Source organism: Manis javanica, chromosome 8 (genome assembly GCF_040802235.1).
Source record: "Manis javanica isolate MJ-LG chromosome 8, MJ_LKY, whole genome shotgun sequence".
Classification (NCBI taxonomy): Eukaryota; Metazoa; Chordata; class Mammalia; order Pholidota; family Manidae; genus Manis; species Manis javanica.
In genome coordinates, this window is record NC_133163.1 from 1,093,540 (window position 1) to 1,119,917 (window position 26,378).

At 63.6% G+C, this 26,378-nt stretch overlaps 1 protein-coding gene across 11 annotated transcripts in view; it reads right to left on the minus strand.

Moving 5' to 3' along the window:
• Positions 1–200: 200 nt before the first annotated feature.
• Positions 201–26,378, minus strand: part of PACS2 (phosphofurin acidic cluster sorting protein 2) — a 58,432-nt gene continuing 32,254 nt past the window's right edge. For 2 of the 11 annotated variants that reach the window (XM_036991643.2, XM_017674038.3), the window contains exons 3-25: positions 25,969–26,058; positions 24,851–24,976; positions 22,352–22,514; positions 21,666–21,739; positions 21,207–21,287; positions 19,857–19,916; positions 17,462–17,619; positions 15,878–15,968; positions 15,503–15,577; positions 14,778–14,920; positions 13,363–13,495; positions 12,915–13,019; positions 12,663–12,769; positions 12,026–12,180; positions 11,465–11,575; positions 11,089–11,197; positions 10,252–10,284; positions 7,039–7,081; positions 5,562–5,604; positions 5,131–5,266; positions 4,153–4,379; positions 3,836–3,949; positions 201–3,229 (exon numbers count right to left, since the gene is read on the minus strand). In XM_036991643.2, coding sequence (XP_036847538.1) covers positions 3,111–3,229; positions 3,836–3,949; positions 4,153–4,379; positions 5,131–5,266; positions 5,562–5,604; positions 7,039–7,081; positions 10,252–10,284; positions 11,089–11,197; positions 11,465–11,575; positions 12,026–12,180; positions 12,663–12,769; positions 12,915–13,019; positions 13,363–13,495; positions 14,778–14,920; positions 15,503–15,577; positions 15,878–15,968; positions 17,462–17,619; positions 19,857–19,916; positions 21,207–21,287; positions 21,666–21,739; positions 22,352–22,514; positions 24,851–24,976; positions 25,969–26,058 — 2,496 coding nt within the window. In that variant the 3' untranslated portion in view covers positions 201–3,110. Of the gene's footprint in view, positions 3,230–3,835; positions 3,950–4,152; positions 4,380–5,130; positions 5,267–5,561; positions 5,605–7,038; positions 7,082–9,257; positions 9,474–10,251; positions 10,285–11,088; positions 11,198–11,464; positions 11,576–12,025; positions 12,181–12,662; positions 12,770–12,914; positions 13,020–13,362; positions 13,496–14,777; positions 14,921–15,502; positions 15,578–15,877; positions 15,969–17,461; positions 17,620–19,856; positions 19,917–21,206; positions 21,288–21,665; positions 21,740–22,351; positions 22,515–24,850; positions 24,977–25,968; positions 26,059–26,378 lie in introns of those variants that run through there. The other 9 variants (XM_036991647.2, XM_073241732.1, XM_073241733.1 and 6 more) reach the window with 8 other exon arrangements.

The window sequence follows — 26,378 nt, forward strand, 5'->3', positions numbered from 1 at the left end:
TCCGGGGGCTTCCGAAGGGCAGGTTGGAGCTTGGGCCTGACCTCCTGGACCCCGACTCCCGGTCTCCCGCCCGCCGCCCCAGCAGCGCCCTCCCGGCGGCGCGCCGTTTCCCCCGGGGTACTGGGAGCGGCGCCGGCGTCTGAACAGACCGAGGCGGGGTGAGGGGGGACCGAGGCCGCCCCGAGGAACCACACGGCAGGCGGAGGAGGGCCTGGGGGTGCTCCCCAGGTTTATTAGTGTTGCATCAGCACCTTGAAATAGTCCACGTGGTCACATTCGTGACAGATTAGAATCTGCTCCCCAAAAAGGCTTACATTAATTCTGTTAAAAAAAAAAACAAAAACAAAAAGCAACGCGTACATCCTAGAAACCAAACTGCGCCATTAACGGGATGGATGGAGTCTGCAGACCGGTACCGTGGCGGCCCTTGGCCTGCCATCGAGCCCAGCCCTCGGGCTCTTGCAGACCGCCCAGGGACATCCCCACGGAGGGAAGGCCAGGTCTGGGGAGGAGGTCAGAGAACAGGCCGCTGGCCCTCAGAGCAAGGCGGCCTGGTCTAAGGAGGAATCTGTTCTGGGCAAAAGGCCAGACCCACGAAGGGCCGTCGGGAAGCGAGGACAGTGCAGCAAGGTCGGCCTTGGCCATTCTGCCCCACAGACCCCGGCTGGGCCCAGGGGGTTTTCTTTCCGAGGTGCGGCCATGACACTCATGACACTAGCCGGGGGTCACGGGAGGGAGCAAGCAGTGAGCCTGGCTGCAAGGAAGGGGCTGCCCCTTACCAGGCCCAGGCAAGGGCAGTGCCTGCCCGCACCATGCTGGACTGCAGCAGCCCGGCTGGCGGGGGAGCCTGGCCTTGCCTGATGGTAACTGGTGGCTTGAGTGCTAGTTACCTCTGGTTAACCAGTGGGCTGAGAACTGCTGCCGAGGGGCCGCTCCTGTCCTGTGCGCTGCTGTCTGGGGCCCACACAGCTCACGCCCCCCATCCCGCTGTGCTCACAGCCACACCCGCGCAGTCAGATGGCTTTGGCTTCTGTGTCCTCTTCCTTTGAGGGACAAAGTGCTTCTACATGTATCCTCACAAGAGCTCCATGAGGTAGGCAGAGGAAATGTGACCATTCCCGTTTAGCTGATGGGGAAACTGAGGCACAGGGGTACGTGCAGCCCGAGTCCCTGAGCAAGGTGTGGCCCAGGGAGGGTGTGGTGTGTGGGCCCCACAGCACTCAGGCAGAGGACAGACCACAGCGGGCTCTGCAGGCCCAGGCACAGGGTGGAGGCACTGGGTCCTCTGCACAATGTGAGGACACAGCCACAGAAGTGGGCAGAAGAGGACCCAGAAAAGGGGGGGCCCTCAGCCAGGAGGGGCAGGGGAGCCCCTGGGTGTTTCTCTGAAGCCTGCCCTGCAGCTGGAAGGCTGAGTCCGGTGCCTCACCAGCACCTGCTCCTGTCGAACGTGACCTCTGAAAAAGTGAGCAGATGAGGTCTCAGTGGTGAGGGCAGGACCCTCAGGGGTCCACGGCTCCCTTCAAATAGAAGCCACGGGCAGGCCTGCTCTGTGGCCGGCACCCTACCTCAGTTCCTTCCAAGCCAGGTCCCAGGTGCTGTCAGAGGGGGCAAATTTCAGTGAAAAGGGCTCTTGGGAGCAGCCCTCTGCCCAGCACTTTGCCTGCAGGTATCCAAGTGGGGGCCAAACCCAAGGTCATGTCCTGGTCCTGTCCACCAACTCACCTAGGGCCTGTGACCGTGAACATTCGGACCCGTCCCTTTACCTGGGGGAGGAGGGAAGCAGGAAGGTCACGGGTAAGAAAAGTGGGACATCTTGCACCCCTGTGCCATGGACTGCCAGAGGCCCGTCCTCTGGAAGAATGGGAGCGGTCTGCAGCCTGTCCCGTGTCTGGCACTGTTTCCCGAGTAGGGCCTTAGGAAACCAAGAGCACAGCCCTCGGGGTGGGCCGGCAGGGTCCCAGGGTCCCAGCTGCGAGAGCTGGAGGGCTCTTCCTGTGGGGACCGGGCTGTGGGGTTGTGGGAGCAGCAGGACTGGGGAGGACCCCACCTCCTGCTACCCGGGAAGGCGGAGGGCAGGACTGCCACCCAGGGCGGGACCCAAACCTAAACCTCACTCAGGAGCTTGGCCGAGTGGCCGGGCCCTTGGCCCGAGGGGTCCTCCAGGCTGCAACCATAGCTCCAGTGGTCCTGGCCCCTGCGGTCAGGCCGCCCTGCCTGGGCATTCACTGGCCACAGTGGTGCTTGGGTTACACAAAACCCTGGGTCACTTGGCCCACGCACGCCACAGCCAGAAGGTGGGCTGGCAGCAGGGGAGGCGGCCGAGCAGGCTGGGGTGCCTGTGGAGGCCACCGTGCTTGCTGAACTCAGGGCAGGGACAGCTTGCAGGAGCGTGGTGGTGTCTCCAACAGTGGTGGGAGCACGCTGTGGGGCGAGACCGGTGTTGGGGGCTGGCTCTGCCCCAGCCCTGAGGGGCGCAGGGACATCAGAAGAGCAATGTCTGTTTGGCAGCTACATTATAACATGTATTTAACAGCGTTAAAAATATCTGCTACTAAAAGCCTCTTCTGCCCTGTGAGGCTGGAGTTTATAGGGACCACGCGTGGGCGGTGCTGGGGCACCTCTGGGCTGGTAGGTGGCTGGGGCCCCAGGTGGGGCCGGCCGGCCTCTGTGCTCTGGAGGCTGGCCTCTGGCTCTGGCCCCCCAGCTCTGCGCCTGGGCACACAGGCAGCCTGTTGGTCTGTGCAGCCACCCGCCTGCCCCCGGCTCCCTGAGGACGCAGAGTCCTGGCTTTCAGGAAGGACAGGACACGAAGATGAGAACCCTTCTCGCCGGGGGGGCACACCTTCCAGGATCCTCCAGCTGCACGCAGCCCACCTGGCCACCCAGCCAGCACGTTCTGGTTAAGAAGCGGAGCAGTCAACGGGCCTCCAGGGGGAAGCTCCCCATTAGTTCCCAGGCTGTGAGCACAGTCATACTTAAGACCATTTCTCTCTGTGTTTTAAGAGTCTGCGTCTGTAGTGAACTGAAATGTTAACAGAAAGCAGCTGGGCCCCGGCACTCGGCCCACAGGGCTGCAGGCAGGGCTGCGGTGGCCCCGACAGGCGGGGCTAGAAGGTGGGCTTGGAGTGTCCGAAGGTGCAGATGGGGAAGTGCTTGACGTGGGAGGACCACTGGGCCGCGAGCTGGAAGAACTTGACGTCGTTCCACTCCACGCCGTCGATGAGGACTGCGGGGACAAGACTGCCTGACCCGCCTGCCCTCCAGGCCACAGGGCAAGGCTGAAGGGGCCTGACACCCCCCAGGGATCCCCCACTGCCACTGCCCCTCCGGGGTCTGAGCCACCCACTGAGGCCAGACTGCCCCCACCCCTCCCACGGCTCTGCACAGCAGGTTTAAAACACCCTCCACTGGAGCTGGAAAACTGCCGGAGGAAGGCATGGTGGTTCTCACCCGCCGAGGACGTCAGGCGTGCATGCAAAGAGCAAACCCTCTCGAGCTCCATGTTCTGAATCAATTACCTACAGAGTATTTTCTATAAAAACCAATCTTTTAAAAGACCAAAAGAGGATGGAGAAATTATTTCTCAATTTGAAAGCTATCCCATGCGTATAAGTGCCTTAACCAAAGTATGTAAGATGCATTTTGCAGCCAAACTAAAGCATTTCCTGAGGTGGCTCTAAAAGCAGCCCGGGTTTGCCCTGGGTCCCTTCTGCGTGTCACACACAGAGCCGGCAGTGTCCTGCAAGGGCCTGACTCCTCAGGGGCTCCCTGCTGAAGGAAGGACAGCTGGCCTGGGGGCCTCCTGAGTCGAGGGGCCCCCGCGGGCACTCACCCCGAAGCATGTTCTGCTGGTGCTTGGCCGTGCAGATCAGACGGCTGATGCCCTCGATGCACTGGCTCTTGGACTCCACGTCCTTGTCCTTGGTTTTCTTGGGCAGAAACATCACTAGGAGGAGGGGGGGCCGTGCGTCAGTCCACTGCTGCCCCTCGGTCCTCGGGCCGCTGAGACAGCCCACTTGCCGCTGTGGCCGCCGCCTGCCCTCCCACGCACCAGGAGGCCTCTGCACAGGGCTCTGGTCACGCGCAGCCCCCAGACCCGTGGGGCCCCACCCCCGCTGTCCCGACAGCCACCCTGTCCCCCCACCTCACCCTTCTTGTTCTTCTCCTTGGTGACCACAGTCATGGACATGGTGGGCGTGGCTGCAGCCTCACCACTGCTGGGCAGCCTGCTGACCTGGAGAGACCGGAAGGTGCACTTGAGCGTGTTTTTGGCGGCAGGCAAGTCCTTCTTCTCCGCATCCCTCTTCCTGTCTGCAGGCTGGGCCGCCGTCCAGTAGTCCACCTGCAGCCCCATCAGCTCGGCACCGAGGCCCTGGCTGTGAAAGCAGAGGGCAGCTCATTCCTCCGTCCTCGGCGGCGACAGTGGCGTCCCTGGGCCAGCACAGGCACGGAGGTGCCAGCGGGTGCCCTGTGCTGCCCAACTCTGGGCATGGTGTGCAGGGCTGACCCCAGGTGCTCACATGGGCATGATGCCAGGGCCGACCTGGAGTGCCTAGGCCTGCCACCCACCTGCTCTCCCAAGCTGCCCCTTGAGTCTGGAGGGCCAAGGTCAACCAGCCTTTTCAGAGGCGCAGCCCTGTGACCTCATGGCCCACTCGGCTGTGATGACCCCCCAGCTTTGCAGGGTAAGTTCCCATGAAACCTGAGGGTGGCCCAGAGGGCTGCTGACCACCCCACATGCTGTCTACCACATCTGAGTTCCCAAGACCCTTGTCTGTGCAGAACACCCCCATCTACTGACTGTGTAGTTTCTGGCCCCCATGGTGGGGGCTGGGAGAGACACCAGGCTGTCCCCTGCCTCTGAAGCCACACCAGGACCTGTACCCGCCCCATGTCCTGGGCACCCTTGTCCAAGCATGCCCATTCCCTCCCTGAGGCTCTGAACCCACCTTCCAGCCAGACCCAGCTTGGACCTGTGGGGCGGTCAGCCACCATAAGAGCTGGTGTCCCCTAACCTGAGTCCCCAGGGGAACTTGAGTTGGATGGGCAGTGTGTCTAGGGTCAAGGGTCAGGGGTGGGGGCACCTAGGCAATAAAGGGGGAGCCCAGCCCACATGGCTGTGCTTACCTGGGGGAAGACAGGCCTGCGCTCACCGACGGGGAGGAAGGCGGGGTGGGGGAGGCTTCCTTGGCCGCAGGGGATGTGGACGGTGGGGTGGATGAGAGCGCACCAGAGCCCGAGGGGGCTGCGTCATCTGAGTCACCTGAGGAGTTAGGGGCAGCGCTGAACCCCCTGCTGCTCTGTCCCGGGATGCAGCAGGGAGGCTGGGCAGCCCCATGGGCTGGGGAGGGTGTTGTAGGAGGCGCTGCTGTGCCCGTAGTGGGGGTGACCCAGTCTTCAGGAAGCGGAAATATCACGCAAGGCATGACGGAACGCGTGGCACAAAGCGGTCGCCCTTCCCCGTGAGCATGCGGTTCTGCCCCTGGGCCCTGCCAAGGCTCTGGGGCTGCCCCTGCCCTGCCTGCATCCCGGCCCCAAAGGTGGGAGGATGGAGTCACCTGATGTGGCTGACGACGGTTCCACTATTCCAACCTTCACCACCTGGAAGGCAGGACATGAGCTGCATCAGAGGTGGGGTGACGGCCAGCCATACCACCCGGCATGCCACGGCCCAGACCCAGGCAGGACCGTTTTCACACTGCCGCCTGCCTGCCACGCCCCCCCGCCACAGGAGCTGCTGGGCGGAGCTGGGTCCTAGTCCCCCCAGTCTGTGCGGCAGAGGCAAGCTCGGGGCAGCCACTGCCCGGATGGTCGGCCACGACCAGGCCGGGCCAAGGGGCCCTCCCTCTGAGGGGGCGTTTGGGGGACTCCAAGGCACAGCATGCTCCGTGGCCATCCTGCACCCCCACGAGGGAGGCACAGGCCCCACGAGGTGCACGGCTGCCAGCCCGCCCCTGGCCTGGCGTGTGGCTGCACCTGGTGTTCCCGTGCACGCAGCCTCCAGGCCTCCAGCAGGGCCTCTCCCGGACTCAGCCTCTCAGGTCCCACAGCCTGGCCATCAGTGCACCAAAGGCCTTGTGCCTGGCCAGGTCCGAATGTCAGTGAGGAGCCTGCCCAGCTAACAGGCCACACAAGGTGCCTGGTCCAGGCAGCTGCTGCTCCAGAGCCTTGGGCGGACTGTCAGGGGCCTAGACCCGTGCCGAGCCAGACGGGTGCTTTCTAAAGTTAAAGGGACTCACTCTAACTCGTGCTTTGGTCACATGGTGGCACTTTGTGTCACAAGGGGCTTGTGGCTGTCTCTACATAAACTTCCATGGGGCAGCTGCTCTAGACTAATCCTCCCCCCACCACTCGCCAGGAAGGCCAGCTGCCACCCGAATGCCTGACCAGGGCGAACCAGGGCCAGAGGACCTGCCTTGACTGGTGGCCCCATCTTCCAGGTCACCTTACAGCTTGGGCAGCAGACACCTCCACTAGAGGCCACTAGAGGCTGTGCAAACATGGGGCCAGGGGGGCCACAGCGGCTGGCTGGCATGGAGCAGCCCTTCACCCTCATTAGTGGGAGAAAGGTGAAGCTCCCGTTCACAGGCCGTGTCCCCTGAGCAGGCAGCACAGGACGTACCCCCTCCTGTCCCACAGCCCCTAAAGGACAGGGGCCTCCTCTGCCTCACCCTGGGAAGGGCCCGTCCTGAGGCTCTGCCGGCCAAGCGCCACCTGCAGAGCTGGTCTGACACTGGTGCGATGCTCGGTGGGTGCTGAGGACGGCATGGCAGGTGGCTGCCTGCCTGCATACACCCACTCCCCGCAGAGCTGGGGCCCTGGCAACCCCTGGACGCAACCCCATTCAGCACAGGAAGAGAACAATGAGCTGTGACATGGGAGACAGCTGAAGGGCCCTCAACTCCAAGTGGTGAAGATGTTCTGGAATGTTCAAATTAATGTAGAATGGCTGCGGCAGCCCTTTAGGTCAACAGGTCCCCGAGCAGGCGGAGCCACATGCCGCCCACAGGGCACAGCCCAGCACGCAGTACTCACCCCGACGAAGGGGATGAACTTCTGAGAGGACTCCTCATCAGGGCTAAGAGCAAGGAAGACACAGTCACAGCCTCCTGTAGGGGCAGGCTCCCACATCAAGGTGGGCACACTGCCAGCTGGGGGGCAGCCCGGGAATCCCAGCCACGCCCCTCCCCCCAGTGGCACACAGGGACCTACACCTTTCTTTCTGTGCCCACCCAAGGCCAAGAGGCCAGGGGAGCCCTGGGGAGCATGAGGTCCAAGTGGTTTGCTCTCCATGCCAGCCCTGCCCACCCGCCTTGCTGCCCGCCCTGCAGACCTAGGTTCCCTACTTAGCCCAGAGAAGGACTTGCTTGGCATGCCTCTGGGGCCCCCAGGGAACAGTCTGGTCTCCAGTGACTGAGGGGACTGCCTCAAAGCCAGGGCATGGAGGTTTCTCCCATATAGTCTGAGTAGTTGGTGCCCACTACTGACTAGAAAGGCGGGACTGTCCCCAGGCCTTTGGCCTCAGTGAGGGGCACACATGCCATGCTCTGAGAGAACAACACCCCCAGAATAGCCCAGAAGAGACCAAGGCCTCTGGGCCATGCTGCTGCAGTGGTGGCCATGGAGCTGCTGTCTGGACTCAGCTCTGCACAACTTTCCTCAGAACTGCAACCTCCCTAAAACGGCCGTTACAGCCCAATCCACGGTGAGGGCAGAGCCCAGGGGCCCTCTGAAGGGGTGGGGACAGTGCAGAAGCATGAGGCCCAGGCCAGGGCTGGCCCTGCGGCAGGCTGCCCACTGACGGGTCTCTGCCGAGGTCTGGGCTACAGCCCAGGGGGCTCTCTGCGGGACTCAGGCCGAGGCCCCACCCCTGGCCGGAAGAGCACCTCCTTCTCAGCCTTGGGGAAGGTCCCCAGAGCAGGGCCACTCCTAGGCCTCTGTCCCTCCTGCTGACTCAGAGAACAGAGGTGAGCTCCCTCCGCAGCCCCTCAGGTTGGTGGTGTCCACGTGGCTAAAGCCCACCTCCCAGCTCCGTTTCTTGTTCCATTTCCGCAGACCACAGAGCCTGACATCAGAGAGTGACCCCTGCAGACAGACCTGTGCGTGCCGCACAGGGAGCTGCTGCAGGACGTGCCCTCTGGGTGCCAGCTCCCGGGACCCACAGCCTCTGCCCAGCAGCCCGTCCCACCCCTGCAGAAGACCTGGCCGACATCTGCCTGAAAGAACCCATAGATTCGGTCTGTCCTGTGGAAATGACCACATTCTTAGCCGTCCTCTTCCAGCTAAAAGCAGGAGAGGTGGAAAAGAAAACATCCCCCATCCATCAGGTCAAGTAACAGAACGGTCCCGATCCTGGGTCCAGGCCCGCTTCTGCAGCGAGGCCTTAGTGGGGTCTCTGGCCCATGGGGGGTCCCAACCCGGAGAGAGGGCTGCCTGTTACCCTCCCCACAAGGCACACAGGGAGGCAGACGAGGGCCTCAAGGGCTGGGACTCGGGCAGCGCCACAACACGGGGTGCACAGGAACTCTCGAAGCCAAGCCATGTCTCTGGGCCATGCAGACAACACTCAGCTCTCAACACGTGCCCGTGCCCGGCATGACAGGGGTGACACCGGCTTGCTAACGAGGCCCTCAGCCTGAACCCTGGATGCAGAGAGCACCCAAGTCGTGGGCAGAGGTGGCGGCCAGAGCTAATAAGGCTCACACCGTCGTAAGGGCCCGGGGTCCGGCTCGTGAGACCTGCACGAGGCAGCAGGTGCGAAGCGAGCCCCCAAACGTCAGGGGTGTGATCCACATGGGCCAGGACGTGGGGGCACTGGGCATCCTCTCCCAGCACCCGAGGAAGCTGCCTGGGCTGCACCCAGGAGGTGGGCAGCGACCAGCAATGGGGTCTAACCTCAGGTCTGATGTCAGGCTGAGGACTGGGTGCTGTGCAGACAGGATCCTCCCTACAGGGGCTCTCGGGGGGCCCGGGCCAAAGAGGCCCAGGAGGGCTGTGCACACTACTCACCTCTCCTGGGCCTCCCGCACAGAAGGCTGCTCTCTATCACATCTGGCAAAGGCTGACCTGCTGACCTCCTGGCCCTGGGCCCCGAGAATGGCTGACACACGGGGCCACCTTTATCCCAAGCATTTGGAGCCCTCACCCCACCCCCGGGCGCCGGTGTCACCGCTGTAATGCGGAGGCGGGGGCGGGGGGCAAGGGAGGAGGGTCAGGGTCTCTGAAAGCCCCACTTGCTGCTCAGAGGAACTGACCGTGGGGGAGAAAAGCTGCTGCAGCAAAGCGCAGCCGTCACAGGCCCAAGGGCCGGCTGGGGGTCCGCAGAACGCAGTGGGACTGGTCTTTCTCTCGCCCAAGAAGGCTTGTTTAGCAGGACAGCTGTAGGGGCTCAGACTCCCCCTCTTCTGATCTGTTCTAAGGCCCAGCAAGGGGCAACCTGGGACCCAACGATCCTCCCTTGGGTGGGGGTCCTGTAAGGGCAAAGAACCCGAGGCCCAGAGCAGTGACAGAGCAGGATGCTGGGGCAGGAAGGGGCCCCCAGCGGGAGAGGCTGCTCTGGGGGCATCCGGGATTTGACTCTCAACATACAGGTTTTCAGAGAGGAGAGCCACCTCAGGGGTGACTTCGGGGGTCTGGCCTGTGCAGACAAGCCACAGAGCTGTGCCAAGGAAGCCCCTGCTAGTGGGAGGGGCAGGCTCCGAGCGCCCTGCACAAGCTCCCAGCCTCCCTTGCCTGAACGTCCCCCCGTTAGGGTTGCATCAGCTTAGTGCTGGCTTCCCAGGGCCATCAGGCCTGAGCAGGGCTAGTCAAGCTGCTCACAGGGGGCCAAGCCACCCGCACTGTGGCCCCAGGCCTCTACTCTGCCCCAAGAGGTTGTGCCACCTGGGGCTTCAGAAACACACTGAGGAGCAGAGTCCTGCCTCTCTGTAACCCACAACCACAGACCAAAGAGGGCAGAGGAGGCCCGCGTGCCTGACCTCCAGCCTGCAGGGCGCTGCCACAGGGTCCAGAGTGCGGGCAGGCTCCATGGTGGGGATGGGGTGGCTGTGGGGGGGCCGTGCTGTGGCTGCCCTCCTGACTCAGCCAGGACCCTGCGGGCCTGTGCTGCCTGTCCTGACCCCAGGGGAAAAGCCGCAGAGGGGAGGGAGTCTGGTGGCCCTTGGGGAGGTGCCCCCACCTGCTGACACTGCTAAACAACCCTAAAGACCAGCCTAGGGACAGAGGGGGGCAACCCCAAGACAGCGGTACCTGAGGGCAAAGTCAAAGTGAAAGTTCTTTTTCCTTTCCAGAGAGCCCCAAAGAGAGAACAGAGAGTCACTATGGCTCGGCGCTCCACACGCCCAAGCGTGGCACAGCAGAGGTGTGCGCAGGGGCGGCAGATGCCCCATGTGCGAGGACGGACCAGCGTCACCAGACTGGCCACTGTCCCTCACAGACACTGTAACCTAACTCCATACCTCCCACGCCAGGAAAGACGCCTGGCGCCCCCGCGCGGGGGGCAGAGATGCTTTGCTCTGACAGGCTGCAGGGCCCACCTGCTCCTGCCCCTCGACGGGCCTTCCGCCCACCTGCGACTCCCCAGAGGGGCTGCTGTGTCCAAGGCCTGGCCAAGAAGGGGCCACTCAGTGTCCTTCAACAGCCTGGCGCCCCAGCCTGTGGGCCCGGCACCCAGACCTGCACCCCACCAGCCTCCAGCCCGTGGCGCCTGACTGCGGTCCTGCTCTGGGCAGGGTGATGGTGTGCCCCCGCCTCCCAAAGGCCCTGGGGGCTTAAAGGAGCGAGTGAGTAACTGCTGGGGGCTGCGCAGCACAACAGCTATCCCTTTCAATTTTACGAAACAGAAAACAGAAGACACACCCAGCTCATTTTGGCTGCGCCCGGGGCAAGGGAGACTCCAGGGGTTGGAGGGGACCAATTGCTGGCCCGCAGCCTTCCCCCCAAGCCCACCCAGGTCCCATCCTTCAGAGATCCCAACACGCCGCCTATGGAGCTGGGACACGGTGGCCATAGGAGGCCTGCGTCTACCGCATGGGGCTGGGTGTCCCTCGCTTCCCCCACCTGCCAGCCCAGCACCCAGGGAGGTACCTCTTCTGCTTGTAGGTCAGCATGGCCTCCGCGATGGGCAGCTGGTGGGCGCAGTTGGCCCCCGAGATGTACTGTGTGATCCTCGACACAATGTCCGGCGTGTCCTGCACTGCGCGAGGAGGCCAGGCGGGGTCCGCGGGCCGCTACGCTCAGGCCCCGCCCCACCTCAGCTTCCCAGGATGCCCAGCTCCCCGAGCCAGGAGTCTGGCTGAGGGTCTGTGCCCTCCCCACATCCCGAGGGCACACCCCCAGGGCCCTGCCCCTTTCAGCCCCACACCAGGTGTGCCCTGACAGCCCCCAGGCGCTCGGGCATGGCTGGGCTGAGAACGAGGTGTGGTGGGTGGTGTGGACGCCAGAGCCGCGGGCCAGGCCTCACCAGTGCTCTGGGCCTCCAGCCTGTTGAACAGGTCTCTCCAGGCGAGGTCCTGGAAAAAGTTGTTGTAGCGGTGGTCCACGGAGCCAAGGTACCTGGCCACAGGGTGGGAACCTGCAAGGGAAGGGCGCAGCGTCAGGGTGCGGGCCTGCCGCGCTCCCCAGCAGCCCCAGCTCCTCCACGAGGGGCAGGAGGCGGCAGTGGGGCTGGGCCAGGCACACCCTGCAGAGCGGCCGGCGCCCGACACCAGGGGCCTCGAGGTGGCCCAGGGTCTCCCCCAGGACCCTTGCTTTCCGGTGGATTGACAGTTACAGGTTTGTCACCACACAAACTGTGTGAACCGAAATACAAGCAGTATGATTGCGCAGGACTCGTGACTAACTCCTACTTTTCATTTCTGACAAGGGAAATCAAAGTCGGCATCAAGTCACCCTGACAGCCGTGTGTGGGGCCAGCGCATGGGGCGGGGATGGCCCAGCCGGGTTGGAACTGCCCCGCACGTTGTGCCGTGAACTCAGCAAGGCCCCGGCGTGAGCCCTGGTCTCTGCAGCCCCAGCCCCTCACCCAGTGGGATGACGAGGAAGCGCATGTAGCCCAGCCAGTCCGGGGTCTTGTGAGACAGCTGCTCCACGAAGAGCCGCAGCACGGCACTGAGGTAATGCTGAGCCCCAGCCACCGCGATCTTCACAGGGGTAGGGGGCTGGGAATTGCAGTTGCAGCTGTGTCCCCACAGACAGGATAGAGAGGGGACAGAGGCCTTAGGGAGCCGCCCTGGCTGCGAGTGCCACCCTCGCTGAGCCCGGGGCGGAGGTGCAGGCGTCCATGCACCCTGCCTCCTGCAACCCCAAATGCAGGGCTGTTCCCCATCCCGATGAAGCCACTGAGCCAGCCCCTCAGAGCGGAAGCCCCCCCAGCCAGAGGTCATTCGGCTTTGCCCAGGCTGCAGGTGGGTGTCTGGGCCCTGCGTGGCAGCCACCTGAGGCCGCTTCTTTACCAGGCGCCCCCCCATGCTGCGGGCACTCTGGCCTGGGCCACTGTCCCAGCACCCGCCCAGATCTGGAGAGAAGACAGCCCCTGGGGAACCTGTGGTCAGCATGCCCAGGATCTGCCCGCAGCACCATGACCAAGCTCCAGACCAGGTGGAGAGCAGAGCCCACCAGACACGCGGGCAGCGACACCACGAGGAAGGTGTGGGACTCACTATCTCTGTATCCGTGAGACAATGGTGCTGAAGGCCGCCTGGACGTCGGCCGCGGAGCACGTGCACACCACGGGGAGCGTGTGCCGCTGCAGGACGTCAGAAAGGAACTGGGGGCCGAGGGCGGAGAGTAAGCCTCGGCTGCCTCCACCCCACTTGCCCGCGACCCGGCAGCCATCAGAGATCCACAGCGTGCCAGGCTGGCCAGACCCCCGCCCCTCCACCCTGCAGAGGGGACGCCCGGCCCCTCCCCACCTGCCCCTGCCAGTCGGAGGTGTTGACAAGAATGATGTTTTCGGGGAGCTGGTCGTCAGAGATGAGGATGTGGTTTAACTGATCATACACGGTCTTCCTGGGGATCTAGAGACACACGGCGCGAGCACACCAGGTGGGAGAGGCACTGCACCCCCCACACACCCGCGCAGCTCCCCAGGCCCCCGCAACCGGCAGGAACTCGACTTCGCTTTGGAGAGAGGCCACCGCGGTGAAGGCCCCTCCAGGCCAGGCCGCCCGGGACCAAGGGGAGGGCAGCGAGCACGAGCAGTGGGGCTGTCCTAACCAGCGCTCCGGGTGACGGGCCGCCCTCACTCGAGCTCCGCCCCGGCTCCCCAGCCCCTGCAGTTGACACCGCCCCCACCTTGGCTCCGCCCCCGCTCCGCCCAGGATGGCTCCGCCCCCTCCCCGCCGGGCCACGCCCCCGCACCTGCAGCTGGCTCCGCGTGTCTGGGCAGCGCTCACTGTCCAGGCTGTTGGCTCGCTCATTCTGTGGCCTTGCCGGCTGCCTCTCCTTCAGGGATGTGCTCCGGCCCCGGCGGCCGGCCTGCTTCCCCTCGGACCTGTGGGGGGGCCAACACAGGCTGGGGTCCATGTGCTCACTGCCCCAGGGCAGGGAGCCAATCATCAGTGGGGGCAGCCAAAGTTGACATCCCTGGGCAGGTGACATGAGGGCCTCAGGGTCACTTGTGAAGACCGAGACCCCCCCACACCGGGACAAGCCGGTGCAGGCCAGTTCCCACCAGCCTGGTCCCTCTTGGCCCTGACCCAGGCCCCTGTGTGACCCCACCAGGTAAACACCAACACCCAGACTGGAGGCTTCTGTCCCAAGACCATTAAACGCAGACTGGCTGGCACGTTGTCCCCGCTGGCTGTGGTGGCCAGGACGGGGACCCTGGTCTGGTGAAAGTGTAGGGTCCAGCCTTCACTACCGAATGCTGGGCTAACACTGGGCTTTGTTTTTGTCAGCGGATTCCCATGGCATGAAGGGCTGGTGGAGGCCACGCCACCTGGCACGCTTGCCTTAAAGAAGGCCTGAAGCCACATGCGAGTGCTAGCTGCATGGGATGGCAGTCCTGGGGTAGGGCAGGGTGCCCATGCCAGCCCCACTGTTCCTTCTGGCAGCCTGTCCACCCCACGGAAGCCCTCAGCCCTGGTAGTTGTGGGGGTATGGGGCTGGGGGATGACCATGCCTGGAGGCACAGAGGGCAGCTAGGAGCCGAGCCAGGTGCCCAAGGAAGGCTCAGCGGAGCCAGGGCAGGAAAGCACCTCCCAGGCTGGGTCTCAGAAAAGCACCCTGGTCTGGCCAAGACAGCAGAGCGGGAGAGAGCAGGTGAGAGACCCCGAGAGCACGTCCCTCCCAAGGAAGCCACCTGTAGTCACAGCAACTCAGACCCACCCCCTTCCACACCCAGTGCTCACCAGCCCCACGACCCACTCCAGGAGGGAGGGAACTGGGCCCACCCCATGGGGGGCCCACAGCGGGCAGTGGGCCAGCTCCACCTGGAGTTTCGCCCACAGGTTTGGCTGGTCCACTGCCTGTACCACACTGGGCAGCTCCCGCACGAGCCCCGGCCCAAGGGGAGCCTGCTCCAGGTAAGTACACAATGGGGCGAGGGGGACCCCAGCCTGGCCCCGACACATGCGTGGCAGCTGATACAAATGGAGGGGTGGCAGTTGAATGTGGGACTCCAAGGGTGCGCCCAGAAGTCTGTGTGCCCCTCACGATGCTCTCTGGGCACACAGGTCCTGCCCTGACAGGGCGCCACACCCGGACATGTCTGTTCCACCCACACTGGCCCACAGGGCACTGCCAGGCCCCTGCCTCCCCAGGGCACCCATCACCTGGTGGAGGGGATGACCAGAGACTCAGTCTTGGTGATCCTCCCGCTGGGCGGCAGCTTCTCGGTGAACACGTCCAGGGCGGAGGCCTCCACCTCTGGGCTGTCCTCTGGCTGAGCCGGCTGCTCCCCAGGGGCGGGCACGCTCTGCAGGCAGAGAAGGAAGCCCTCAGGACCCCGCACCCTGCAGTGGTTCCTCTCAGGGGCCAGACTCTCACACTTAGGGGTTGTGAGGGTGTTTGCGCCTCTCCTGGGCGGGGGGGCCCCTGCGTATGACACAGCCACATACATTCCCTAAGGGGCTGTCTGACCTTCTCCCCGACACGCCGAGGAGCCTGGCTGGCCCTGACCTCCAACCCGCCACAAGGAGACTAGCACCACACACCCCTAGAACCTGCCTCAAGGGCCAGGACCCTCCGAGAACCTGCGCGAGGGTCAACCATGGTGCTCACAGGGCCTGTGCCTGACAGGGCAGCGGAGGGGTGTCCACTGTCCCCATGGGGTGGGGTTCAGTCCAGGGCACCCTGACCATCCCTAGGCTGGGGGCGAGTCCAGACCTGACTGTCCCCTGGGGTGGCGAGTCCAGGGGCGCCCTCACTGTGGCTGTGGTCATGGGCACTGAGCAGGAGGACCTGCATGGGGCACCCTGCCCTGCCAGGTCAGAACCCCAAGGGAAGCATGTAAGCTGGTCTGTGCTGGGCGACTGAGTGCAGCCTTGCGCCTGCTCACGTGGGCCGCTGCCTCGGAGACGCTGTCGCTTGGCTGCTTGCCTCCCACGGCCCGCGTCTTCTCAGGCATGTCGGCCTGTGTGGACAGTGAGTATAGGCGTGGTTTAAAGGTGGCTGCTGGGGCTGGCCCTCTGTGGGCAGGGGCTCTGGGTTGGGAGGTGGCCCAGGCAGATGGTCGGGGTCTCCCGCATGGGGTCTCAGGGTCGCCCCATGCAGGCACCCGGCATCGGGCAGGGAAACTCGGCCACACCACAGACCCAGGAGCACGTCTGGGTTCCAGTTCGCCCAGCACCACTGTGCAAGCACCACCCGAGCCCCAAGCGAGGCAGGCAGGAAGGACTAAACGCCCCGCCCTGCCTGGGAGCCGCCCACTTACGGGGCTCGGAGGCTCCTTCTGGCTCCGGGCACTGTGGATGCTCCCGACCTCCGTCTGCGAGCTGGAGTGCGACAGGCCTTCGAAGTATGGCCTGGGGATGGTGAATGGACAGGGGGTCATTCTCCAGGACCCTCCCCACACATGGACAGCCACTGTGCCCAGCAGGGCTCTGATGCCGGGCGGGGCTGGCTCTGAGAAGTGCTCTCAGAAGGCTTGGCATCAGTGCATGCCCCCCAACAGCACAGAGAGCACAGGCCCACGCTGCCCCTTCTTGGCTGCCCTGCCCGCCCGACGTAAGTCCCCAGCTGCTCCAGCAGCCCTGGGCAAGATGGCATGGGGCAGTGGGCCTCCTCCAAACCCCCCTGAGGACTGTCCGGGTGGGGGTCGTGGGCACACAGCAGGAACACAGGGACACCACAGTAGTGCGACATAGTGCCCTCAGCACAGCCTGGGTGGACCAGACGTCCCTCCCGGCAGCAGACATCAGGGACTCTTGAAGAAAGGGGCCTGGGAGGCGGTGAAGCTGAATGATGGGCGGGGCTCAAGCACGTCAGGGACAAGGCCACACGGGGACGTGGAAGTGTGAGCAGGACCGTGTGTTGCAGGCAGAAGCAGGGCCCCAAGGCACCCATACCCCACCCCAGAACTGCAAACACCAGCTGGCCAGGGGTCCCCCATAGGGGCGGCTGACAAGTGGAGCTACAGATGGGTGGTGGCCTAGGTCACTGGGCAGCAAGGGGACTGCCCATATGGGCTGATGAAAGCAGAGACCTTCCCCAGCTGAGGGCGGGGGATGCCACAGGGCACCCAGAGCACTGGGCTAGCTGCCCGGCTCTGAGCTGGAGGAGCGGCCGCAGGGAACTGATGGGACATGAGGCTCCTGGGGGGGTGTCGGTGGCTGCGGGTGAGCTGAGGGGCGTCAGCAGCACAGCGGGCTGGCTTGGCTGTGCCCCTCTGTCTCTCGCTCCTGTCAGCCTCCCGGACCCAATTCGCCTTGCCCCGTCCTCCTCAGCAGCCACAGCCCCGTCCTGCGGGCCGAGGCCCTCCCGGCCCCAAGGCCTCCTGAGCGTCCAGGGCCCGGGCCCCGTACAGACCTGCATCCTGTCCTCTCACCTGGGCTGCCCACGACACCCGTGTGGCGGGGCCCCTCTGCTGTACCCAGCACACCCATCTCCTCACTGGACAGACAGCCTGGCGGCCCGCCGCCTGCTGGTGCCCCTCCTGGGACGGCGTGCCTCCTCCGCCTGCCCACCCCGCACCCGGAGCTCTTGCCTTCCACACCCTCCCAGCACCCCTCCCGACCCCAGATGCCACGGCCGCCCGTGGGCATGGCCCCAGCTGCCCCTCACCACTCCCCCAACCCCAGCACACTCCAGAGAGCTTCCTAGATGCGCGCCTGACCTTATCACTCTGTTGCTGGTCACGTGCACCGATACGGCAGGCCCGGGGTGCCTGTGGGGTCCACACCTCGCCACCCGCCTCCGCCCACTGCCTGTGGCCCCTGGGCTGGAGGGTGCACAGCCACCTGGCACTGGCTGGCAGCCATGCCTGGTGTCTCTGGTGCCAGGCAGTGGCCATGCCCACCTGAGCTTTGGCTTGGGGGTGCTGAGGACACTGTCGTCATCCTCCATGTCAGGGCCGCTGTCGCTGGGGTTCTCCATGTCCAGTGTGTCATACAGAAGGTCCAGGTCCTCCTCCACCTCGGGGACATGCTCTGCAGGGTCCTGCTCAGAGTCCAGAACCTACAGTAGGTCATACGTGTGAGGGCCAGCAAGGCTGCGCCCCTGGGCAGCCCAGCACCAGCTGGGGAAGGGGCACCTGCAAGAAGGCCGTGAGGGGGCAGAGCCATGAAGCGCCTCCTCTAGCAGGCCCCACCAACCAGCGTGTCCAGGCCTAGGGGTAGCCCCGGGAACCCCCAGTCATGGGCACTGGGCATGGCACACGTGCTTCCTGTGGCCCAGCTCACGGAGGCTTCAACACACGGACACGCCGTTTGGAGCGCAAGCAGCGCTGGGACGAGTGTGCTGAAGTGTGGCCACCACCACGATCGGGTATGACGTGCTCCCTCCAGTGGGCCCCCTCCTCCCACAGCCCCCTCCTCCCCAGGCAACCAGTGGGGTCCCTTTTGCCCCGTGCTCTCGTTCTCTTCCAGATGCCGTGTAAATGTGCCACAAAGGCCGCAGCCTCGCACTTCGGAGCCACCCGTTCCGTCTACCTACAGGGCCTCCTCTGCACCGAGTGGTGACCACCGCATCTAAGCAGGCAGCAGCGGGTGGGTACGGGACATCTCCCGTGACCACTGTCTCAAGCGACGCTTCTGTGCCTGCCACTCCTGTGGGGATGTGTCTGCTCCTGTCACAGGCAGATACCCAGGAACGGGACTGCCAGGTGCTGGGCAAGCACACGTGGCTCTCTTGAGGAGCTGCTGGGCCGTTCTCCAAAGCAGCCTCACCCTTGTAGGTTCCCACGTGCTGGATGAGGGTCCAGGTGGCCCACATCCTCCACATTCCCTTTTGCATCACGGCCACACGGTGGACACTGCGGGGCGCCTCAGGGGGTTCCGACGTGCACTCCCAGATGACACGATGCACCTTGCTGTGGGCTTACTGGCTATTTGTGTATCATCTGAACAAATTGTCGAATCAAATCCTTTGCCCAGTTACTGAACTGGGCAACTAAGTGTTTGAGGGGCTCTTTGTTTTTCTGCTAAGTATTCTCTGTATGTTTGGACACAAGCCCTTTACCAGATGCGTAATTTGCAGATGTCCCCCAATCCACAGGCTGTTGTTTCATTTTCTTGATGTTTCTGATGAAGCCCAACATACTCGTTTTTCCTCTGATTGCTTGTGCCTTTGGGTCACACCTAAGACGCCAGGGTGCCCCAGGACACAAAGGCTGCAGCCCATGTTTCCCCGATTCACAGCTTTGGCTCTTACATTTGGGTCTTTGACCCACTTTGAGTTCATCGCTGATATGGTGTGAGGCAGGGGTCCCACTCTCCTCTTCTGCATGTGGAAAGCCAGTTGTTGCTGTGCCATTGGCTTGAAAAGACTTTTTTCCCCACTGAATAGTCTCAGAGTCTTTGTCAAAAGCCGATGACCAAAGGCAGGAGGACTTACTCCTTGACTCTTAAGTCCATTCCATAGATCTATTCAGTTTTGATAAGAGTAGCTTTGTAGTAAGCTTTGAAATTAGGAACTGTCAGTCTCTTTTGTTCTTTTCTCAACATTGTTTATTCTGGGTCCCTTCCATTTCCATGTAAGTTTTAGGAGAGCTGGTTGATCTGAAGACCCACCTGGGAAGGGCATGGCCAGGACGTGACTGTCTCAGTACCCATGTTTCAGAGGGGGTGGCCTTGGGTATGTGCACATGTAGCCACCACTTCCGGGCAGCTCAGCTCACTTTCGGTGCTGTTGTGACCATGTGTGGCGACAGTCAGACACCCTACACGCCACCTCCTCCGGTGGGTCCAGAGCCTGCGGACTGACTTTCCTCTGACCACATTAAAAATAAAACCAAGCATTTTTCTTCTGGTTGTAAAGTTATACACAGTAATCATAGAAAATGTTTACACTAGAAGAAACGGGGAGGCCATATGTGTGGCGACAGGTGGTATATTGAAACCCTGTACTTTCTGCTCAACTTTTCTGTGAACCTATAACTGCTGAAAAAAAGTTTATACAAAAACACAAAACACAACAACGTGTGGTCACACTCCGATCATGCCATCCAGCCTTCCTCCTGGGCCAGGCCTCAAGCCTGTCATCCCAGCGCAGGCAGGCTCTCGGGGCCTCTGTGCGACCCTTGAGCTGTGCCTGATGATGGGCACAAGGCCAGTAACGTCCAGAGGACCACGGGGATAGTCAGCAGCAGAGCCCGGACAGCCCAGAAGGCTGCCAGAGCCCTTCTCTCCATGGCGCTCTGCCTGGGGTGGCAGACGGGGTGCAGGGTGGGGACAGGGGCAGGCGGCATCCCTCACCTCATCTGACACTTTGAACCTCCGCAGCAGTGCCACAACTTTCTGCTTAAAGTTTTGTTGCTGTAAGACAAGCAGGACAGAATGAGAGCCCGGGGCCTCTTCCCCTGGGGACACAGCAAGCCAGCAGCTGCCCCCACGCATGGCCCTGCAGGGGGGTGGAACGCAAGCACACTGTGGCGTTCAGGGCACATGCCAGGCTTGCAGGAGGCCAGTATCTTCACGAGCAGGTGGTCAGCCAAGGAACAGCCCTGAGGGGCCCAGTCCCAAGCCCGGAGACGGGGACTAGAGGGAGGGCGAGCACCACCTCTACAGTCCTCCCAGAAGCCTCCATGCCGACGAGACTGCGGCCCTTCCCTGGCTCGCGGCCCTTCCCTGGCTCACGGCCCCTCCCTTCCCGGGGCACCACCTTACCCATACAACTCGGGAGGGCAGGGCTCAGCAGAGGACCTGAGCTCTGTCCACTCCCACGGCCGCCCGAGCCACAGAGGCTCCACTCTGGCCACTGAGTGAGGTGGATGCTCCCAGCACCCGGGAGGGGCCTAAAAAAGGAGGTCCCTGCTCCCTCCCACAGAGCTGGCCACTCGGGCTCCAGAAGTGAGACTCCATCAGGGGCCGCCACAGCGGTATGGGCCACAGCACCATAGCAGAGGACAGAGGCACACCCGCCTGCCAGAGGTAGCAATGGCTTTGGAGGCTGGGTTTGTGTCCCGTGGCTTCCCAGGCAGCCCTCCATGCTGGCCTGCCCTGGAGCAGCAGCAGGGCATTGAGTCCGCGTGGGAGCTCTGGGCACCAGCAGTGAACAGCCTGCGATGGGCTAAGGCCTCCGCCTGCAGCTCTCCTGCAGGAAAAGTCTGCCAGCCCTGCCAGCCCTTGCGACCTCTGTGCTAGGGGGGGCCAGATACTGAAGAGGAACAGGACTAGCCTCACACTGGGCATGTCTGGGCACAAGTGGGGAGGAGACAGCCCCCCGGCTCTGCTCGTGCAGTGGCCTGGGCAGGAGGGGGGCCTGTGGCCAGCAGGGGGACGCCCTGCCTGGCTTGCGCCTGCCTGTGCAGCTTTAACTGATCATGGCTGGGTACCTTGCAGCCCCCTCCTGCCCTCCCAGGGCAAGGCTGTGTGGGGGCTGCCCACCCTCATGCCATACCTGCAGGAAAGGATCGGGCCTCAGGGAAGCCAGCACAGTCTGGGGGGATGGTATGAGCTCCTGCCATGATCCCAGGACAGGCCACCTCCCTTCCTGAACCTGCTCCTCTTGAGAGGGCTCCATGTGGGCCACGCCCCCAGGTTCATGCCCACCCGGGCCCCTTCCCCCAACCTTCCCCAGTGTTAGTAAAACCAGTTTCCACCGACCCTGGTCATGGACGCCGTTCTTACTATCGATCGCCGCTGCTTCTGGGGCTTCCCCACGTCAAAGTCATCCTCGTCCAAATCCTGCAGAGACAGCCGCAGTGCCTAAGGTGCCCCAGGGGCTCCCACTGCCCGTCATGCACCTGCCTCCGGAGGCTCGGCAAGGGAGGCCAGTCCCACCTGAGCTGACAGAGGGAACTACCGCCTGGTGCCCCCAGGGTGTGTGCTAACCCACAGGGTGCAGATGGGAGAAAGGAAACAGTGCTCGGGAGCCAGGCTCCCAGCCTCCCCACCCCATGCCGCCTGTGTGGTGGGGGCCTGGGAGGGTCCTTGGCTGCCACTGGAGGCTACACAGTTGCTGGGGGTCTTGGCAGGAGGTGGGCGCAGTGCATCAGGAGCCCCGCAGCCAGCGCCTCCCCTGAAGCCCTGGGGACCGCACAGCTGTCCCCAGGCCCAGGTTACCTGCCCCTGCACAGCATCGTCGCTGGCCTCCTGCTCGGAGGAGAAGCTCTCGTACTCCTCCTCGGAGTAGTTATCTGCGGGACAGGCACATAGAGGGACAGCGCCTGAGGTCCCGCCCGCATCCTGGCAGGGAGGCGGCACTGGGAGGGTGGGCCTGGACCCAAGGGGAGCCCAAGGAGATGCCTGCAGGCAGCAGGAAGGAGCCAACCCAGCAGGTGGGCAGTCTAGGAGCCGGGGGGTGGGGGGCGGGGAGGGGTCGCCGTGCTTCCCTGCTACCACGTGCCCATCCCACGGCCACAACGGCCCCCACGAACCAGTCTCAGACCCCAGTGGCCCTTCCTGCCCATCATGCATTTCAGCCTGGATCTCATGTTTGGCTGGGGCCCCCACTTGCCTTCCAGCAACTCAGGAAGGCTAATGACCCCAACTATGATGAGGGCAACAGCCCATACCAGGACCTGTACCCAGACCCTGGGAAGGCACCGTGACGGACCCTGAGACCTCCTGCAATGACGGGCCCTGCTGCCCAGCTCCCATGTGTGCATGCACAGAGCTGCTCACACTTGGAGCCCAGAGGGCAGACCCTGTGCCCCCTCCCGGCTTCCCAAACCTGGCAGGGTGGTGGCCGGGAGGTGGCACCCCCTTACGGAGAGGCAGCAGACGACACGACCGTGGGCCGCACTCACCTGTGGACTTGGCCGCGGGGCCGGTCTGCATGGCACTGTCCTCATGGTCGGCGGGTTGGCTGGACAGGGAGAAGATCCAGATCTCGGCCACCCTGACTGAGGCCTCCTTGATGCTGCTGCAGAGGCTCAGCACCTGGCCCCCCTCGGAGGGGTGCTGCATCACCTGGGGGCAGGGCACTCTCACAAAAGGGACCATGGAGCAGGGGGCCTGGCAGCCCCAGCATCAGTGCACGTGCTGGACTTCAAGGGCTTTCCTCCCAGTGGTGGGCACCTCTGCAGGTGACCACGGGAGCAGGGACAGGGCCACAGGCCCGGAGGACAAGGACACAGGAGCAGGGTGGGTGGGCCACACAAGGACATGGGCGCCGGGTGGACAGGCCCCATGAGGAGGATGTGGGCTGAGCCGGGGAGGTCAGCATCAGGCTAAGCTACAAGGGACTGAAGGGTGTTAGAGAAGAGGGTCTGAAGACCCCCTTCCAAGAGCAGTGTATGAAGCTGTGGGTGCTGGCCAGCCCGGGACTCCCGGATTCGGCCACCAACTGAATCCAATTTCAGGCACCCATGTCTGTGGGGGACCAAGAAGGACTGGCCACCAGCACAGGGGGCTGACACCTGCCAGACCAGCCCACCAGGACAGTGAACCCCTGGGGCCACTCTGGTCCGGAGACATTTCCAGCGAACCAGGCAGGGGGCAGAGCCCCGCCACTCCGGGCAGCCAGGCCCGCGCCTAAGCTGCCCCTGATGTAAAGCTGTCGCCTTGACCCCGGTCTTGTGAAGGCGGCTCGGGACACACACGCAGACCAGAGCCCTTCCTTTTTGGAAGCTGCCTTTGGGGTCATCTGATCAAATCCAGATATTGGGCTTTTATGGGCCAGATTTCTTTTGAACTTTTGGGGCCTGACGTGGAAAGCCAATTCTTCCGTCAGGAAGAAAATGAGAGTTTTGAGAAAGTGGCCTGTCATCATTGCAGGCCCCACATCAGGAAGGCTGCTGACTTGATGCCGACATTCAGACTGGCTCCCTATACCTGCACGCGCAATGCACATGGCAAGGGCACTGACGGACGGGGGTGCACACGCTCACACGCACTGCCCGGGGCCGCAGCTGCCTCCCGCTTGGCCTGCCATGCAGGCAGTGCTCCGAGCACGCGCGTGTCACCTTGCTAAGGGCCGTCTAACTGCCAGAGTCCCCACAGCACAGAGCTGTGCACACCAATGCCAGGAGAGGCATCCTGGTCAGCGAGGAGGCAGACCCACACCACTTGGGCCACAGGACAGGCTGTCCTGGAAGGAGCCCGGGCGAAGGCTCAGTGTGCAGGCGTACGTCAGTGGTCAGCCTGGGCAGTGGGGCCTGGATGTGGGCAGTGGGGCCGCTTCTCCCCTAAGGAAAAGCCCACTCTTACCCCCTCCGAGGGAGGATGGAGAGCAGCCAGCCTCTGAGAGAAGACCACGCCGCTCTGAGGGGTCTGCCAATGTCTGAGTCCCTTGCGGCAAATCTAGCTGCGGCCTGGCATTGTAGCTCTAATCAGAGCCCTCTGCACAGCAGGAGGGCAGGATGGCACCTCCCAGCCTCCCGAGCCATAATCAGCCTAGAGGCAGGAGGCCCAGAATGGCCAGAGAGGGCACAGCCAGGCTGACCAGCAACCCAAGGCCAGGGCCCCAAGGAGTCCAGGCCACCTGCCAGTGCTGCATCTGTGCCTAAGGGCTGGGAGTGAGGCGAGGCCCAACAGACCCTGGCCCCCTGGCACTCTGCACACCCTCCATCTCCCTAGGGGCAGGCAGCTGGGCGGGGGCCAGAACCTGCAGCAAGCTTGAGCTTGTCCTGGATGGACCAGCAGGAAGCAGTAAGCTCCTGAGGGGCACAGGCCTACAGGCCCAAGTAGGCACTGGTACAGGGCGTGGGTGGGCAGCACTGCCCTCTGAGCCCTGCACGGGGGTCCCAGGCCAGACAACTCCCCAGGCAGGGCCGCTTGCAGCCGCTGCCCTGGTACCAACACAGCCCCACACTCCCAAGTGTCACTGACACCCAGCGGTCACCTCGCCAGCCCTGAGTGTGGCCCTAAGACCCTGAAGGCCCCAACACATGAGACCCTCAGCTGACCCTTCCCCCAGATCCATCCTGCGGCTCCCAAAGGCCCAGTGAGAGCTGAGCTCCTCGGCCTGGGGACCAACCCCTGAGCCCCCACCAACCACCCTGGGGACACCAGGTGCCACAGGACAGTGTGGTCTTGGGGGCTGGTCCCTGTGTGCTTCCCCTCAGTCCCATGCCAGGGGCCTTCTGCAGCCAGATTTGTGCCACGCCAACCCCCCACGAGCAGCTGGTCATGGTTAGTGCCTGCTGAGCAGAATGAGGGTGTCGCAGCTGGGCAGAGGGGCGCTTACCCAGACATCACTCCCAGGAGGGCACAGACAGGCCCACCCTGGGCAGAAATCCACCCAGCCAGGCGTCCGTCCAGCTGAGTGAGGGCCTCTGGTGCGGCCCGGCCCGCAGCCCCCTCACCTCGGCCATGTTGATGGCACCCGCCGCCAGCGTCTTGTAGCCCAGGATCGTCCGGTGTTTGTAGCGCTTTCTCCGCTGCAGCATGATCTGCAGCTTGTTGCCGTCTCTCTTCAGAAAGTGAGGGTACTGCGGGAGAAGGGGCCACGGCTGCCATCCATGCCAGCAACCTGGCCCTGTGGGGTCTGGAGTACCTGCGTTCATGGGCCCCCCGTGAGCCCGGAGGCTGGCTCCTCGACGGGTGGCCATGCGCCACGGTCTAAGCTAGAAGCTGCAGCTCGGCTGCTTGCCGAGGCCTTTGGGAGGGGCCGCACACATCTGCGTCCGTCCCAACCAGCTCTGCAGCGTGTCTGCTGAGAACGGTCAGCGGGCCGGGGCACCCAGCAGTCCCCCCACACAGTGGGGCACGGCGCTCTGCCGCCCTGGTGCCTGCGGGCCAGGCTGCACTGGCCCAGGTCGCCCGCAAGCTCGTGTGTGTAACACCCTCTCAGAAGTGTTACTCAAAGTCCCACGAATCAAAGTCCGAGGAACCTGTCGTTACCCCAACAATGGTGGCTACACACCTGTGCAGTTGTCCAAACCCACAGAACCTTGTACTGAAAGGGTGAACCACACATCTCACACACTTACTGTGAGCAAAGAGGACTTTTAATGGGTCTAAAATGGCCTGATGGTAAGTGCGGGATCAATCTTCAGACTGAGTGTGCTGAACAAGAAGAAAGTGTGCCTGCTGAACTTGGGGAACGCCGGCCTTAAAGTGGCTCTGCTAAGGGGGCTCAGCGGGGGGCTGCCCGGGGCCTCGAACACAGCAGGGCTCTGCGCGGCCAACAGGGAGTCCTCTGTTCATCGTTCACACTGGGGGCGCGTCCCAGGCTAAGCTGCACCCACCCCGAATACTTAAAGGGGCCCGACAGTGCTGAGTTCCCAGAGTTCTCGGCATCTTCTCTAGACACCAGGATGGTTCGCGTTCAGGCCCCCCTGCATTCTCCATGGGGCCGGGACAGAAAACTCCATGTAATACAGCAAAGCAGCCTCCCACCACCCCAGAGGGAACATCCGGGGAGGAGTGCGGGCCGCGCTGCCCACCGGGGCGCTATCCCCCCGCCCAGCGCCAGGCCCACCTGCAGCGAGAAGGTCAGAGCCAGGTCGGTCTCCACTTGTCCGCTGGGGGGCAGCACAATCTCATGGGACCGCAGGATCCGCTTGGAGCCCTGAGACACAGCGACAGTCCTGACGCACAGCGCTGGGCAGGGAAGCCCCAGACTCACCGCCAGCCCCTCCTCTTCCTCTGCACGAAGGGCACAGGGCCAGGCGGGAGGCGCGCGCTCCCGTGCTCCCCAAGGCACCGTGGGAGATTGACCAAGGGCCTTAAAAATGTCCCATCTTCGACTCAGTGAGTCCTCTAGAAATCTGTCCTGAGAACGCCCTCAGCTTCTGCGACCATGAAGAAACACAGAGGGCGCAGGGCGGCGGGACATGCCCGGGAGAGCAGAGGTGTGCGGGGGCCACGCGCTTCTGGGAACGGCGCAGG